The following is an 18883-nucleotide window of genomic DNA, read 5'->3' on the forward strand; positions in this document are numbered from 1 at the left end:
TAATGAGATAGGGCGAAAAAACAACAAGGCGGGCCAAAAAAACAAGATTCCTATATTTTCAAATTTTGAGATCATAAATCTTGTTAAACAAGAATTGAGGCGACGAAATATGATATCATGACCAACAGGTCTTTTATTCCTGTATTCAAGCAATTTGGTTTCATATATAGTATAAAACCTCCTTGATTCAACAGTAAACATGTTCTTGTAGATGTGTATACATCTCAACAGACTAACTACAACAAATGCAGAAAAGAGCTTGTTGTACCATCATCTGAAGCAACTGCACTGGGTATTCATATGCGATGAAACACCTTGTGTATACAATTAACTAGAACCCCCACCCCCATTATTTATATAATGTCCTTGCTAGAAAAATGGAGAAAACAGCTTGTTATTATACCATCATAGGCAGGAACCACATGGGTATTCATATGCAACGAAACACCTTAGACTGTCAACATTAAACTGTTCTTGAAGATGTCTATACAGCTCAATTAAATAGAACAAACGCAGAAAACAGCTTGTCATACCATCATGGGCAGGAACTACACTGGGTATTCATATGCAATGAAACACCTTGGACTGGCAACGTTTACGACATATTTGCCCATTTTTGGCATGTTGACCACCGTCGGAGGGCAATGAAATTTCTTGTTTTTTATTTCGAAATCTGGCGAAAATTAATGAGCGCGCTGATGTCATCCATAAAAATTACTTGCTGTGGCCTTAACTGCAATCATCAGATCATACATCCATATTTTCAAAATCTTGCCTAGCCATCTTGCCCATTTAATCTTTATTCGACAGCCTTCAATTTTTCCAACTAGATTTCCATCCAATGCTTCCAATGTTTAAGAATTTGGCAAGAGTTGATAAGTATCATGAAAGTTTGATTTTTGTAAGACCTGGTAGAGGATATCCTGTCTATAGAACACGAAAAAAAAACAATTCCCTTCACAACACATACATTGGTCAATATGAAAAAAAATGCCACCCGAAAAACCTTTTGCTCTTTTTCATCCCCGATATAAAACACTACAATGCGGCTTTTGTCAGTAAGCGGCATGTAGGGGTCAATCCCTGAGTCTGTCAGAAGCCGGCAGCCCCAACTTTTCACCATGCTTAACCCTGACTCTTGCCGGCTGTACCAGTAATGGTCTGGAAAATGGATTTAGAGCTGGTGTGGACCATTGCATTAAGTTGTGTGCTGCTCGGTTAGCCCTACCCGGAATCCGCCGGGTACATGTATTAAAGTATGTACTCCATGTATAGGCAAGGAAACCAATTGAAAGTGGGATCAGCGGGGCTATTGGGTGCAGACATGCATTGAATCCCCAAGCCAATTGAGTTTCACGCCGCGCATTACATGCATTATTCCCAGTGTTTTCGCCCCTCGAAAAAATTCAATTGATGAGTAATTCAGGTAGCAGAACGGCCCCTGATCTCTTTTGAAGTCTGGCAGGGCCCAAACACACATCCAGGACATCAAGCCCCGAATACTTTGATAGAAATCAAGAGGCTGAAAGAAGTGCTGAAACAGGGGCAGGCGGGTCAAATATATTGGATTACGGCTATTAGCTGATCAGTGCAAATGCATCTGATTCCCCCTAACTAAAATGATGCCAAGCGTGGCATGAACTGGCCCGAATGTAGGGGGCTTAAAAGCACAATTACTGTGCAATCAGACCCGTGATATGAAGCATAAATCAGGTAGGGTCGCCCACCGATCAGGTTTCAGAGCCGAGACTGGGAAGTACCATCTGCTACCTGCGCTGATGTGCGATGTGTTTGTTGATGAAAGGCCTGATCGAGATGGATGATGTTCTGTCTGGCCGTCTGTCCGCCAGGGGTGTAAAATAAGCAGAATTATCAGCCCAATCTGAACCTCCATTGTCCCACATTGTGCGCCGCTGCCATTGAACCTGCCGTGGCCGTGAATGGCGCCGCGTTATGAAGTTGGGCGGGCAGATTGATATTACGAAATCTCGGTGTGGATTTTACCTCCCCTTTCGGGGATCGAGTGGCCCGATGTGGTGGGGCGTTCTGTTGGGACATGTAAGTGGACCCCGGGTGTAAACACACAAATGGACAGACAACAATGCTCAGCAATGCTGCTGTGTCTAAGACGACATCCAAGTGCGTGTCAGCGCAGAGTGTTAAACCACGCAGGAGTGTAAACATATTTACTTCGGTAAATCGGATTACACGATGTCTGCCCACGGCCAAACCGGCCCAGACAATGTAACTCTCCGGCCTCGATAAGATCTGATTTCAGGCAATTAAGCCCGCACCACTCCCAGACATTCCTAAATCACCTCTCTCATACTTCTCCCTGCACCACTTATCTCTCCCAATATCGAAGGATGGCTCGACTAATGTACACGGTGCATCACCTGCGTACGCGCAGGCATTCTGTTTACTCTTCGTGAGACTTAACGCGTAAGACGCTGGTTAGAGATGGGCACTTCCTAGAGAGGTGCTAACTGGATGCACTCCAACTCGGTGGGAACAAGGCCCAACCAGTGTTTAATGCCAGCACAACCGGGGCATTGTGATATGTGACATGGGGGGATTTATAATGTCCTAGTCAAGTCTGACTGCCTTAAACACTTTTAATCTTCCCCCCGTCATTCCCAACATGATCCTGCGCATGCAGGGAGATCAAATGTTAAAACGTCTGTGGACTGATGTCAAACTTCAAAGGGGGACATAAGTAACCCCCGGGGAGCCAGGTTCATGGTTAATTAATAATAGCTTAAAAGAAATAGTGTGTAAAAGTGTAAAGAAGGACATGCCTGGGCGACATGTTTGTTTTCTTTGCCGAAGCCTTGGCGAACATGTCTCGATGCGAGATACCAAACATTTGATGTTGAGCACGGAGGGGGGATCAGCGCACAGGTGCAGCCTTCGCGCCGCACAATGATGGGAATTAATTGAATCCGAAAAAAAGCTGGCATCAAAGCGCCTTTGGTCCCTTTTTATTTGCTTGTGGAAGGGAGTGCATCTTGAATGACAAAGGAACGTGGAGGTACATTTCGTACGAGCGCACAAAGGCCAAGGCACGTTGCAGGTGGAGTCCGGTATAGTGATGTACGGCCAAGGTGATGGCAACAATAATGGAGAGCACCTGTCTTACAACCACCTTCTGACCCCTTTTAATCAACATTCCATCATCCCAATCCCAATTGCAACATTGAGCCGAGCAGTGGCATGGATAAATACCTGCGCTTTATGGGCGCCCTCGCCTGCCAGTCCACGGCACCGCGAGTAAAAGGAAATTGTACTGGCAGCAGGATATCAAATATATATGCTCGATGACCTCGGGAGATTAGGGTGGTAAAATTGATTCTGTGAATGAATGCTGCCTGTAGGTTTGATAACATGGCTCTCCGGGGAGTGCTCGGCGTGGTCGGATGAGGCATGATCGTCTGTAGCCACTTAGCCCCGGCTCGGAGATCGCTACATCAGCGGGAGGGGTACAGCCCCATCTGATAATAACAAAGGCTAAGCCGGGCCATGTCGATCATTAAGTTCACTTTCAGCTCGGGGGAATACATGAGATGACCACAGGAGGTTGCGGAATGGGAGACTGTTGCGCTTTTGCCAGTTACTAATGGAATTTGAGATGTGCTTATAACGATGTGGGCGCAAATGTTTTATCTTGGCATAAATGTATTCCCAACTTGATGAAACTTACAGGCTACATGAATGAAAGTATATACTGAAGTGGCTGAACTACTGAATTCATTTTAACTTAAAACTTGTTTTCAGTAAAGGTGTGTGTTTAAAAGCCAGGTTGTTTAGTTGTTCTGATTGGATCTTTGTTTTATTGAATGTGAATGGAAAATAAAGCTTTGTATCCAGATAATTACCTTTTTTTTTGCCAAAAATAGAACATCCTGGAGAGTTAACTGATGAAATACAATTTTTGAAAAATATAAAGTAGTTGTAACTTGTTTCAGCTCAAACAAAGTTTGAAAACGGATTTCTAAGTGTTGTAAGTTATACTTTCGCCAAAGCCCTGCAGACGGATACATGTAACTTACAATTAGTCCTTAGGCAAAAGATCAAATAAAGAGACAAAAAGGTATTTTGAGCCACCTGGTACAGACATCTAACATATCATCTTATCATCACCGACTGGAAAATTATATGGTCAAACAGCTTGGCCAGAAAATTACAGGTTTCAAACGACACATCTCAAACAAAGGGTCTGGAGGATTTAACACTGCTTGAATGACATGTGATAGAGGTTAACACCTTCATGAAAAACAAACACACATCGGCTTACTGTACATCTACATCTGGGCAATTTTACACCCTAAGGGACAGCTGTTGCCCAACAGGTGGATAATTGTGTCCAACCTATAGGAAAAGGTGCTACATTTCTAGCAATTATACCTTTAAAATTGATCTTCTAAACTTTAAGTTTAAATCCTGACAAAACCACAAGATTTCTATCTTTAGTATCTTAAGTTGTAGGGATTTCAGCCATTTCCAGAAGATGTTATAAGCCTTCAATCTGAAGTTTCCATAGATGATTGAGTCGGGGCATGTTAAGGAACCTACCACAGTCCTTGAAAATTGTAGGGATAGAATCCACTGTGCAATGGCAAAACCAATGAGCCGCTTTTGATTGCCGTATTAAGTTTGTACTTATCAACTGTTACAGCCATTGTGTGTTATAAATGGCCAGGTACAGCAGAAGCCTAAGATCAAACCTTGCTCCAGTCCTTTCCAACTATTGCTCCCTTTTCAACAGGAGTGAAAATTGAAGACTATAGCTGCTAAGGTTGGATCTCAAGCTAACATGTTAGTTTACCAGTTCTGATTTAGGGTTAAGGTTAGGATTAAGATTAAACTAACATGTTGTGTGCTGTGTTAGCATAATGGTTAGGGTGTTTGGGCCAGAACCCAAAGGTCCTGGGTTTTAATCCCCTGACATGCGACCGATGTTGTGTCCTTCGGGAAGGCCTTTCACACAAATTTCCTCACTTCACTCTCGTGAAAACGAGTACCTAGTACATGATAGGACATTAATAGTAGGATCCGTGTTTGAGGAAAGCCACACCTTGAGCACGTAAAAGATCCCACCACACTTATTGAAAAGAGTAGCGGTCCTTCCCGGTAAGAGTGGATAAAACATATCTGTCCGGATATGCAGCTTGTACTGTTCAGTACAAACCTGATGTGTACGCCATGAGGCGGTTTACCGGGTATGCAATACAAACAAGACTTCACAGTGGAGGTGACAGAATACTCACTGTGTTCTAAGGGTAAAAGCAGCACTTGTGATGGAGGATGGCAGGTTGAGACCCTTGGTGATCTCCCGCCAGAGTTTCTTGTTGATGACCTCCACGAGTCCCCCTCTCTCCACCACCAGGTTGAACAGCTGGTAGAGATCTAGGGTCTGCTTGGCCATGATGGGGATACGATTTACTGGCGTCCCTGCAACAGACAGTGTGAATACACCCGTTAGATTTATGGTAATGTAGCATTCCTACGATGTAAGTTGTAACTGTTTATTGATTTTGTAGCTCAAGTTGTTTAAAATTAGATACTTAGAGCATAAATCTTCAAGAGGTAAAGAAATCTTGGAGAGGAATGTTGCTGTGAGCCAGAATGATGCATGGGCATGGAACCCAGTTCCCATAGAAAAGTAAGGATGACGACAAGTATAGTAATAGTGCTGCCCTGCCTCATTCAAGCAATATCATGTAACGTAGTAACATACTTAAAAACAAAGGATACAACAACAAAAGTTCCACTATAGTACCATAATACACATACTAGTAAGTTGCTAGGGGGCCCAAAATCTAATCATTTCAAAGTCTCATTAAGACCTACTAGTGCTAGTACACACATATACCAAATATCATGACGATCCATCTTACGTAACCCTCTCATGTTATTGTGTTCACACACACAGTCAGATACACACACGAATACTACCAAAAACATAACCTTCTGGCTAGGGTAAAAATAACAAAGTACTAATTTCTGAGTTATTTCATCCTAACTTAAGAAACATGCCATTGTTCCTGGCATTAGTTAAAGACATTCTTCTAACAATCAATCTACTATTGAGTAAGAAAGCCACAGAAACACTTAATTTGACAGATATTCATACATACATATCGACAGATATTCAACAAGGCTAAAAAAATTGTTTAAAACTAAGAATTTCTGGTGCACCTAACCTAAAATTTTAGGTGCACAGAAAAAAATCTTGTGCGCACAATACAACAAAAGTTTTATCACCTTATGTGAATCAAATGTCAAGAATATGGTGTACACAGTATAACCTTTGCGTACATAACCTATAGAATCTAGGTGCACCTGTGCACCCACAGTCAAAGACCACAACTCCAATTTTGGGTGCACAAAAGTGTGCACAATGCACCCAGTATAATTTCCAAGTCCTCAAGGTCTGTTGGAAATTCTAGGAATCGAATAGATCAAACATAAATATTCATCATTACGTTGTATGCTCTTGGACTGAAAACGGTGTTTCTGAAAAATGAGCATGGGATTCATCATTATCATTTATATCATATCAGAAATTTTGGAGTGCCCCCCACCCCCCTAGAGGTTCATTCTAGCCAACAACTTATACCCGGGTTAACGACGGTACAGGCCTTATAAGCACATTAAATAGATTACAAAAATGTTGAAGGACGAAAAGATATTTCTAAGTTGTTGTAACGACAATCTAAAGTGGTGAAAAACAAATAAACCGGAGAAGTCCACAACTTTCACCTCCAAAAACGCGCCATCTTGGTTTTGCAAAATATTGGCGGCCTCATGATTTGAATTGAGTGCCTTAAAATCTAAACACCTATTTCCAACCGCGAAAACGTTTTGCCCATAAAAACTAAATCACAATTAGTTTTTAAAAATCTCCAAATTTTCATAGTATCGGATTTTAACAAAATTTGAATATTGCATTAAGATATGATTAACCTAGTCAGGCGTAAATAATTATCTGTCATATGCCACCTATAAATTTGGCGGGAAAATACAGATGCTGGCAGACAGTGCAGACGACAGTGTCAGTGTCTTGTCAGATTGAGACGTTTTGTAGACAGAAAGGTTTGTCAGTGATTTCATTCACAGCTTAAGAGGCGTAACTGTTCCTTATTATTTTGTTTCTACTATCCCTAGTTTTCTGAGCGTCAGTGGTTGCAGTTTCAGACAAAACGTTACATTCTCATTTCATAGTTTCCGTATATCAAGGTCTGTCCAAGTTGCCATATGTTGTGCCATGAAGTTGTTGTCAATGAAAATTTTGTTGCATGTCAACCGAATATTTTTTTGCCCTTTTTTGGCGTTTTTCTAGCATGCTTTCTCTAGTTTCGTGAATACATTTTGGTGGTTTTAAGGTCGCGGTGAACTTCAAGAGCTAATACTGCGAAAACGCAAACATTTCTGCACTTAACTATACTATAGCCAGTGCCACTAGGATTGCATCATTTCTATAGATAACTTGAATTACTGTATTGAACCAGAAATTCATTGTTTCTTTTGCCTTTGCAGGTATCTGCAGCTATCTTTGATATCTATTTCCCTTGGGGCTTGTTTATATCAAAACTCTAATAATATAACATGATATATTGGCTGCTCCTGGCCACAGTCAATATTTGATATCTATTTCCTCTGGGCATGTTTATATCAAAACATCTCATGATATTACAGAGAAATCTTTATTGACACAACAAAAGTCCAGCGACAGGTCTTTTACAACGATAAATCATACAAATATACATATTACATAATGTGTTGGTTGCTTCCAGCCACAGTTAATGTCACGATGGATGATAAATGAAGGCTCAGGCAATAACAGTCACGTAACATAGGGACTGTGAGCCAACACAAAGTGGCACGTTTTACACATAAATGTACTGCCATTCATCTCAACCATTGTAACATGCACACTTCCACTTCCTCTGTACAGGGCCATACAAAACGTCTGTACACAGAAGGGCAGTCAGGGGGTGAGGGTATGGAGAGGGTTGCAAGGGCCTGTCACCTTTGCATGCATGGAGGTGGTTTACATCCGACTTGCCCGCACCCAAACTGTTCATGCAGTTTTTAATTCTAATGGTTTTTGTTTTTGGACATGATTGTGTACATGTGGATCATGCTATTTCCCTTTAACCTCCTTGGTATATGATGTTTAAAGCACAGGCAGCAGTCTTATTTGCTTAACATGATGGATATGCTCATATATATACTGAGATGTGAATGTTAATTAAGTGCTAAAAGTGCATACTTTTTTTTGAATGTCTCAAAATATTCATTTTATTCATGTTAGTCTAGTACCCATGCCATTTTGATAATCGGTAGCTTTTAGATTTTTTTGACCGATTACTTTAAATGGTAAGCTTTATCTATGATGATGAATTCTGTATTTGCCCTGTTTTTCTTAAACTATAGAAATAGACCTGAAACATTTGAATAAAATAACCTTTAAGTTAGTATTAAAGAGTCAGAGGATGAACAGACAGTGTCTGTGCTTGCATATCTCCACCTGAAGCTATGCTACAGGCTAAAGCAGCATTCGGTGTGTCCTGTTGCGTCTTCTGATCTTCTAACTGTCAATCAGACAGCTTCACTACAAAAACACTGGAGAGTGCAAACATGGTTAATCATAACCAGAACAAGAGATAAGCTGTAGATCTGGATTATCCTGTCAATTTTGTGCAGCAAGATATTTTGTTGTAGTGTACACACTGTCTTTACTTCAGCCACATTCCTAATACCAGACTGACACTCATTCATATTCGTTAGATGTCCTTGGAGAAGGACTCAAGGTTTTCTCCTAAAATCAGTCTAAAAACCTGCAAAATCAGTCTTTATCTTGTACTCTTGCGCTTGCGTTGAGCCTACATATGTTGGCTATGTTGAGGTATCATGACTTCTTGTCATTTTTAAGCGCAGGAAGTTGTCAGAGGATGATCCTGACTTGTGGACAGCCATCGCATCTTTGTGGAGTCTCAGATTTGGGTGCCTCTGAAAACTGTCTAAATGGGTTTGAGGTGACAAGAGCTGACCCAGGGTCAAAAGCAGACAAAGGCAAACATCCACCTAGGGTAATTAATTTGAATTGAATCACTGCACCAAATCTCCACTTTGGTATGAGTCATATGGCCCCAGGGGAACAGGGAGATATTCATGGCTGCCCTTTCTCTCAGAGATTACGATGCTATTTTGGCAAAAGGGTACTGCTTTGCACTCCATTTTCTGGTATTACCGCTGTATAAAACACCATTGTGATAGGCAGATGAGGAGAATATACATGTAATTCAGGCTTTAATGTTGCTAAATGTGGGTCATTCTGATATACTAGGTAGATAAGCCTCCGTCGTTAAAGCCTCAACCCTTCGAGCCAATCGTTTTCACCTGGTTTCATATACATAATATACTAAAGCTGCAAGGACAGATTCAAAATGTCAAGGGATATTTCATACCAGTTATGCACATGATACTGTATAATTAATGTTGTCCTCAGAAATGTGCTGCATCTTAATCACAGGAAAGGGAGGATTATGAACTAAGGTCAAACTCTAAGCTGCATAAAGAATAGACAAGCAATGGTACCTGTCAGAATACACAATAGACATGTGCAATTGTGTAGCATGTGTCAATGACTTCTTCTTCATCAAGCAAAGAAGCTGTCAGTCAGTTCATCAAAATGAGCAGAGCTTAAGAGAAACCACAGTAAAAACAACACAGCAACAATGTATAAAGTATCCTCCAATGACAGGCACAGACACCCCACATAGGGGTCTTATTTATTGTGAAACACCTGACGAAATCTCCCCATCCTGTCTCTAATGCTTTCACTTCCCCTCCTCAGTGTCCAGGTGTGACCGGTGTGCCAAAAAGGAAGCCCCAGAATGCAAAAATGCCGTGAAGGCTGGCCCATTATAATGGATGGTTTGTATCGACACCTGGTAATCCCATCGCACAACACAAGGAACATGCCTCACTTCATTGAAATCACATTTATGAAGGACAGAGTGGGCTTTAATCAACTGAAACATGACACTGATTAAACATGTAGGGATCAGGACTCCCTCATAAGCAGCAAAGCATGACTGCCAGAATGACAAGGCACACAAAGGCCCTCGCCACAGGTGGATAGAGGAATTCCCAGACGAATTAGGCGACATAGATTTAATTTAAGGTTTGTCAGCGACTGGGTTCATGTAATTGATGCAGACCGACAAGCGCTAATGAAAAGTGCGTGTCCTGCCAAGCTGTGAAGTGCTCTTAAGGTCAGCTCCTTGGATATCGTAAATGAGCCTGTGTCAGAAATATTTCAGCAAAGATTAATGAAATAAAAGGGCATTTGCTTCATTTGCGACATACAGGAAAAAGAAACTCTAACCTTTTTGTCAAACAAGATACTTTTAGATGCTCACTCACCCTGAAATTTAGAATTAAGTCACGTGTAACTTAATAAAAAACTTTCAGAATTCCTTCCCCTTACGTTTTTTTTAGAAATCTTGTCTATTGAGGACAGAAAGGTTCATGCATTCTGGACACCTAACCCAGAATGACATCACCTTGGCTTGCATGTAAGAATGTGTGGATCCACTAAGAGCCGTCAGACCGAGACTGTTGTATGCCCAGCATATGCATCTGCTGTATGGCTGACTGGCTTCTGTTGTATTGCCAATCAGAGTGGCATTCCGTGATCACAGGTCTCACTCCTATGTGAAAACAGTCAACCTTGGCTAAATCTGGCCCCCTTGGAAGGCTTGTGTTCTTCTGGGGATTTTCCATGACATGTTTTCAACAGTAGCACATTTCATCCTTCACTTAGCACTTTCTATTTACTTTGTGTTTATCTTACATAGCACCAGATAGTATTACATTGAATTGATTCCATTTTATTAAAGTCATAATGTCTTACATAGTACCTGATAGTATTACTTCAATATTTTTCTAATCATTAAAAAGTGGTGAACATGTGATGTGTTTAATGCAACCACTGTGTTGATTTTATTTATCATTCTTCATCTTTCCTTAAGTTACTGTCCTATTTCTTTTAAATTCTAGGAAGAAAATAAAATGCTGTCTTTAACACTGCCACGTGTCTTATCGTTATTCATGACATAGAGATTGTGACACTGATTTTGATAGAATAAGAAGTGTGGAAAATAGATGCCAAAGGCCAGATCCACGCTAAAAGCTGATATAAAGTCATCTGGCGTATTGCATCATCAGGTTTACGTCCTATCATTCCCGTCCATTTATTTATAGAATCTCCTTATCAGAGAATACAACCCGACCCATAAAAGCTGAATTTAGATCCATTGAAAGGATTGAAATATGGATCAATACTCCGGGTTGTGATTACTCGGCATCAAGTGCCATCAAAGCTGTTCCAGGTAACGATGATTGTTGGAAATGCCATTTTATGCGGACTCTTGCTTTTACCCCTGTTAGGCCAGATGTAGATAGAAATTGTACGCCCAGATTGGGCCTTATATAAATCTGGGCAGCAGGGCCGGGAATAAATATTGGTCCTGTAATGGCTCAACACTGGGCTTTGCCAATATCGCTCCACGGCCAAATAGGCAAATTCCCCGGAGATCCCATATACTACCACATTTGATCAAACATTTAGAAAGGGCCTGACCCCTGTGTTGTACTAATGTACTGTTGCCCCAAACCATTATCTGATGGGATCCTTATGCTAGATAAATGGAAGGCCATACATTGACTTGTTTCTTTCTTCCACTACCGGGGGAGGCATGCAAAAAGCCACTCAAATGGAGAGATAAAACAACTTGTGGCCAATCAATCTCTCTTGAAATGAAAGGGGAAAATCAGACAGCAGTAGATTGTCTTCCTTTCTGGCGCAATTTGATTTACAGTCTTATTTCCTGTGGGGTAGAAGGGTTAGAAGCAGGAGATAACTTTTCCGAATCAATTTTCTCTTCCAGGTATCTTTTGATCAAAGGCAAGGGCAATATGGAGGTAAGTAAGGTTAGAGTGTTGAGGGTCATAGTTGTTAACGGTGGCGATATGTTTCCATGCTCCGTTGGCTGTTGAAAATGCTGACGTTTGTCTCTCTTTCAATTCAATTTTCAAAGATGTATTCGAGTCTCTTAAAGGTACAATACATAACGTTTCAGGTTTCAAGAATACTCGTGAGATTTCTGAGCAACTACTTGCTGGATGATGTATATGTTGGTGCTTAATGATTTATTTAGCAGACAACTCCTGTACGTGCACTTAGTTCGTCAGGCTGTGTGTTCATGTAGAGGACCAAGTGAACATCTTGTGCGTTCTAACTGTGTCATCAATTATTCCCCAATTTCCAGATAGAACCATCGTGCCCCAGGCATCGAGCTGAAGAAATTGTTTCCACCATGTGCCTCAGTATCCGTAATTTTCTCCCCTAATCAGTTAATGTGGTACAAGACTCTGCCTGTCCCTTCCCATGCAAACAGAGTCTTCTCCACCCATGTACCATCTACTTGTGCGGAGTTCATTCAGATTTGGCTCTCTCCTCTTCCTTTCGGTCCTGTATCTGTTCTGATCCAACCAATTAGGCCTGATGGAATGCGGAGAGCCTGGGAGTCAGCGGGGAGTGTGGGGGGAAATTGATTGCCCAGAACTTCAAGGACAGGCAAAATGAAGGGTGAAATGAAGAGAAGAATGGTACCAGTGCATCCCCGGCTTTGATCAGATGAATTATCTGGGGTGTACATGTTGACTATCAGCGTGATCTAAGCCATCAAATGCAGACTTAATTACACACGTCAGAAAGTCTTAATGGAAGAAGAGAGGGGCAGAGCCCCCTATAAATGGAGTAGGCGTTTTATGCCCGGAATGCTATCTCAGATGCAAAGCAATCAGGCATGTGTGTAGATGAGCTTTCTCTCTCTCTCTCTCTCGGCATGAAGACATCAGTGATGTCTATCTGAATGGCCTGGTCGGCCGGGAGACACTGCTGATACGAAGCCATCAGATAAGGCCGATCTCGGGAGCACATACATACATACATACACACCGTACATCGCTCAGCCTGAAAGTAATCAAATATGAGTCTAATTACCTGCCCGTTGGCTTTATCTCAGAAAACAAGTATCTCCTCTGCACACCTTATCACGATAACTGGGGAAAATTGGCCCTGGCATGGTCTGATTCAATCCACAAAAGAGCGGCCCCATTTGCGCTATTGTAGGAGGCGGAGAAAGGAGCCATTGTTGGGCAGGAAATTATCGCCGAGTCCGCGTTTTAGATATCAAATGAAATGAAGTGGTGGGAATTTGGTTGAATCAACGCACTCAGGTGGGGTGTAATGCGGTGGAAGTGGCTGTGCTGGTATGTCTACAGGGCGCGCTGTGGCGGGCAGCGTGAAATCTGTGCACGGACGTGTTCGCCGGTGTTAAAGGCTTTTATCTTGTTGGCTTTCCTTTACATATGTTTCCGCGACCTCCACTAGGCGTGTACATGGGGTCGCATTATACATATTAGATACAAATGACTGATATTGACGCTTAACTTATATGCACATGATATGAAAAATGAAACTTCTGATATTCTTGTTGCGTGCAAAACGTTTTCTCCAGTGTTCTTCAGTTGTTCAACAATCACTATCAGCCTCATTTCACCTATTTTCAAACATATTTATAGGACGCTTGAAACGTTCAAATATCATCTGACTTTCTCCGATTATCAAGCACCTGTTTTGCATGTGGTACTTTACTGGAAGGAATTTCTCATCGCCGGGTTGGATATTTTGTACTTTGCCTGGGTGTGTTTACCGTTCGCATTAAGACACAAATGCAACACGATCACCAACTTTGACATTTGACATTAAACAGGTGTATATACAGAGCCTTTGCCTCGTCACTTGTTTTAATCCTAGATCGGGCGTTGTACATGTTAATGTGTGGGAGACTCCTGCTCCTGTGCCCTATACTCTGTGTGGTCTGCGATCGTGTTTATTCCTCCAACATGTACACACGCACAGTCTCCATTGGTGCGGTCATATATGCTCAAGCCCGGTAGCGACAACCTGCCAACAACCAATTTGTCATAGACCGCACGCCCCTCCCAGCGAGTTGCGAGCAGTCCCCCTGGGCCTACTACTACTAGTGACTTAATCCGTGCGCCATGCACAACTAGAGAAGTGATTGTGGTACAGGAACAAGCCTACGGTAGTTGTGTTAATTACACCCTTTGGTAAGATCCTATCGAGTAACAACAAGCCAACAATCTGTTTGTTGGTCCTCCCTAAAGTAAACATCGTGGAGCTCGCCAGACGAAAGGGGGACGTAGTCTCTAACAGACTTCAATGATTGCTACATGTAAATGAATGGACCAGTAGTGTGAAAAATGAACCAGAGGAGTTTGCTAGTCAGGGAACGATAATTTTTGCTAACCCTTGACACTACTCCTCTGACAAACTATTCACGCTCTTTGTACACTTTTTACTCTTCCAGTTTGGCTCCTAAAAAGAAGCTGATGCACACATAAGGAATTGGAAGGGGCTTGTAGACGCACAGTTGGCACACTGTCTCTAGAAGTATGCTTTGAGCATTTGCGAGGCAAAATGACTTTTGATGACTTTGACTTTAGTTGGATCCACAATTAGCTATTTACAACAGTTGTTCTTCATGTGGTCCTTGCAATGCATTGATGCAATAAAAGACAGGATGACTACAAAACAACAATGATCATACGTAAGATAAATTACATAGCGAGGGTTAGTATGATTTAAGTCGCTGATTTGTATCATTTCCGAAATAAATTGTAACACGCTCATAACTTAAGTCTGTGTTCAGATTCTTTTGAGTAAACTTACTGAAATTGGATGCTTTTTAAAAATGCTTTTTACTGAAGTAAATAATTACAAGAATAGCACACAGTTGCACATGTACATGTATGTACTAGTACCAATAATAGTTTATTTGCAAATACATACCCGAACGTTCATCGCAAATATATGTAGTAATGAATAAACATAATAAGGAAAATGGCATCAACAGATGATACCTATACTAAGATGCTAATAAGGTGAAGTACTAAGATCTAAATCTGTTGTGTTGGGTTTCACTTCCTCGTTAGAGGCAGTGGAAGACGATTACCAATTTCTTCAATAATATGTGGGTTCCTTGATTTTAATAGTATAATTGTTCTCTCCTCATCAGTGGTGGGGGGAAAGAAATTATGTATTTTAGACGCTTCCGTAAACAATTGAATTATTTTTTCATCATCATCATTGATAAATGAACAACTAGAGATGATATGACCTTCGCCTTAATGCCATGCAGAGCTAGAGGTGCTCTCCAAGTAGAGGTTTGGCTCTGGCTAGTTTTTGACGTGTTTTATGCATTTTTGTCGGGCTTTCTACCATGTCCCGTTTTCTTTATGTCGCAAAGCCATACATATATTTGGCGGCTTGACGACATAAAGAAAACGGGACAAAATAGACAGCCAGACAAAAACGCCTAAAAACACGTCAAAAACCACCCAGAGCCGAACCTCTGCTTGGAGAGTAATAATGCAGAGGCAGGATTCACTGTAGCGTTTCTCTGCTACAAAATCGTCCCTATAGCCTCCGTCAAAGCAGGTGAATCCAATACAATCACATGGTCAGTTTAAGTTGTAATGTAGCACATTTGTCTTCGCCATTTCCGAGTCGGGCCGAGTGTACAAAGGAGCTTCGAATGTGTCAGCAGAGAGCGAGTGATTGACGTTTTGCACAGGAAGGTTAATGCACGGGGTGACCCCAACATGTGTTGTAGCAGGGAGCGGGGCAAAGTGAATTCTACCCTTAACCATTTCCAATTTACTAGACAAGCCCGAGCTGACTTATACACCTCTCCTCAGCCACAAATTTCGCCCCCAGGGATGATATACTTAATGTGGCTTATGGGCTCTTATAAAAAGTGACCGTACAGGTTTTTCTCGGGCACAGGATAGTAATTTATCCTCCATTTGACGCGGAGTTTTCATGTTGGGGGCGCCAATCTGAATGATAGCGTGATCGCCTCAGGAAAGACTCCGCTGAAATAACATCCAGTAGGTATTAACTCCGGAGTTATTGGCCATTATTGCGACTTCCCCGCATTGTCTACTGGTAAATTAATAGGAAGGACGGTAATTAAGATTTGGGTGGGCTGCGATGCGACGATTAAAGTAGGAATTCTTTGCCGCCATTAGGCATGAAATAAGCGCCTTCATGAAATGTGCTGTGCAGGCATCCCCTTTGTGTTAGCCGTTTTCTCACAGTCGATTATAAAGGATGCAATTGCATTATCGTAGGGCCCCATCATAGAAAGGTAGTTATAGCATACAGGTGTGGCATCAAATGTCAACCTTTGTATTATGTGAGGGTGCGGGGGAAAGGGGGGGGGTGCTCAATCACACTTATAATCTATGGGTCAGCGTACGTATCAGTGACATCCGGTTGTTCTTACATATCAGTGCTTATGCGAAGATTATAGAGGGCTATGAGCTAGAAAAATCAAATACAAATTCCCGCAATTGCAAGCTGACAAACATTACATCACATTGTTTATCTTTTACCGTACCCACGGTGTCTGAAGTTGTTTCGACTCAAACATGGTGGAAATTGGAAACTGAGGCGAGTTTGGTGATCTCACAATGTCAGCCTGTTCTCCAGCATACCGCAATGTCACGTTTCCTGCGATGTCTCTCTGTACATGTCTTCTCCTGAAGATATGTTAAGAGGGTGCTTTTCTTGCCAGCATTCCTGTCCGACCACCTAATCGGAATTGCCGGCTGCCAAGCACTTTAATCACTGCCTTTAGTCTCAAGATCAGAATGACTCATACAGTTTTTCTTAAACAATTGAATGAAAAACTATACATTCCTTTGGATCATTGAAACATAATAAGATGCTTCTTATGTTCCAAGAAGGACTTGTTTGAAGAAATGTTTGACGCTTTTAGAGTTGAAGCGCATCTCCTGTATATTTGTACCTCTGTATGCTCGTTCCAAGGAGTCGACTAGTCATGCAGTTATTTTACAGTTAATTGGCAAACTATACCCTCATGTTAGATCATTCAAACAGTATCTAAAGTTTCCAACATGTGGTTTAGAATGATTTGACGTTTTTAGCGTTGAAGCGAATCTCCTATATCGTACCTCTACATTTTCATTCCAAAGACATGTGCAGTCATTTTACAGCAAACTATCTTCTTTTAGATCATTAAAATATTGTCCAAAGATTTATAGTTCGCAGTTTGACTTTACATATATAATGAAGCGCATCTCCTACCCCTACTCGTTCCAACTTTGTTGGAGCAACAAACGTTACCGTGTGTTTCCGGAAATGCCGATTTCAATGGGAAGTTGTGATTTATATGTGCCTCCGTGGAAGTTGCGGGTTTGTCGCACACCTGTACGCTTATCCTGTCCTTCATGGAGTTTCCGATGCACGTGCGGTAACCCTCTGATTAATTACCTATCTTCCCTAGAGATTATAAAAAACGGTAACAGGAGCAATGGCCTAGTGGGTCTCCTTGCTTACGGTAGGTCGCGAGTTTGTCATACCAAAGACTTTCACAATTGTACATACTGCCTTCTCTGCTTAGCACTTAGTATTTGGGAAAGAGTATGGAAGTTAAACACCCACCCCTGCCAGTAGACTAGCCCCCTGCTGTGATTGCTCAAAGTTGTGTGGCCCAAGGGCTACTGAAATGGAGATGGACGCCGCCCTATGCACCATCTGATGCGGTAAGGAATTATAACTTAAAACTTCCCTCACTGCACTAGGCCTTAAATGACAAACAGGATGATTCTATAATATACCCGGCCCGACACTGTTCGAAACGAATGTAATGTGCCTGAGTATATTTTTTACCACCAAAAATTCCATCAAAATTTTCCACATTTACAGACAAAAAGAAAACTTCTCTTGATATATCATATCAGAACCCACACTTGCCAGAAAAAGTGGGATCTTCTGTCTTCCGCTGTCTCAGGAAAAGTTAAACCTCATAATAGTTAGAATTTAGAGTCAGCATTGGAATATGGTGCACGATGTTTAGAGTATGATTTCAAAGACAACAAAACACACAAAACCTTTTTAAAAATCGTTCTTTCTAAAATTCGTCGAGCGATCTGATAAATAATTGGTCTCAGCGCGGTCGCAGCCTCTAGTGGAAATGGTGTGTAACTTGACTACAAGAGAAGTTCATGCGACGAAGTTGTTTCGTTAGCAGAACCCTATTTGGGCTGTCTGTTATGTACAATTATGTAAAAAAAAGTTTTTAAAATGTCTTCTGTAGCTATAAAATTCGTTCAGCGATCTTTCAAATCTTTCAGCGGTCGCAGTCCGGTCGCAGCCACTAGTGGAAATGAGGTGTAACTAGAGTGAAGTTCACCCCACGAAGTTGTTTCGTTAGCGGACCGCTATTCGAACTGTCGGCTCGTACACAACCGGCGTGATTCCTGCCCCTTCCCCCACAGGTCACTTCACGTGTGTGACATGCACCTGATAATGGCGTCACGTAATTTGTGTCCACCCCAGACTCCCTTTGATATCATTGTCTTGTTGCGTGCACAACAGTCCTCCTGTGTAGTCCCAATTTGGCGCATCCTAGGTCAGGCATGGCTGGACATGGCGTGCTACTACGTCCGTGCTGCCATAGAGTTATCTCGGAGAGATGGGAACAACTAGCCGAGAAAAATGCCCTCTCTGGGCCCTGGGAATGGGTTGCTAAAGATTAATTCATGACAGAAAACAAATTTTGCTCTAGCTTCCCCCTCACACACAAAGAGCAGTAGTTGTGCATGGATAGTTAAAGCTTAATTCATGAAAGAAATAACTTTTTGAGCCTTGATATTAAACTGGTCTAGAAACGTATGTATACACTGCAACTGG

At 41.7% G+C, this 18883-nt stretch overlaps 1 protein-coding gene across 4 annotated transcripts in view; it reads right to left on the reverse strand.

Moving 5' to 3' along the window:
• The window catches only part of LOC136427912 (AT-rich interactive domain-containing protein 3A-like), a 53575-nt gene that overhangs the window by 17626 nt on the left and 17066 nt on the right, over window positions 1-18883 (reverse strand). For all 4 annotated transcript variants that reach the window (XM_066417138.1, XM_066417137.1, XM_066417135.1 and 1 more), the window contains one exon: window positions 5268-5451. In XM_066417138.1, the coding sequence (XP_066273235.1) occupies window positions 5268-5451 (184 nt within the window). The remainder of the gene's footprint in view (window positions 1-5267; window positions 5452-18883) is intronic.

The sequence above is a fragment of the Branchiostoma lanceolatum genome, chromosome 2, assembly GCF_035083965.1.
Source record: "Branchiostoma lanceolatum isolate klBraLanc5 chromosome 2, klBraLanc5.hap2, whole genome shotgun sequence".
In the NCBI taxonomy this organism is placed as follows: domain Eukaryota; kingdom Metazoa; phylum Chordata; class Leptocardii; order Amphioxiformes; family Branchiostomatidae; genus Branchiostoma; species Branchiostoma lanceolatum.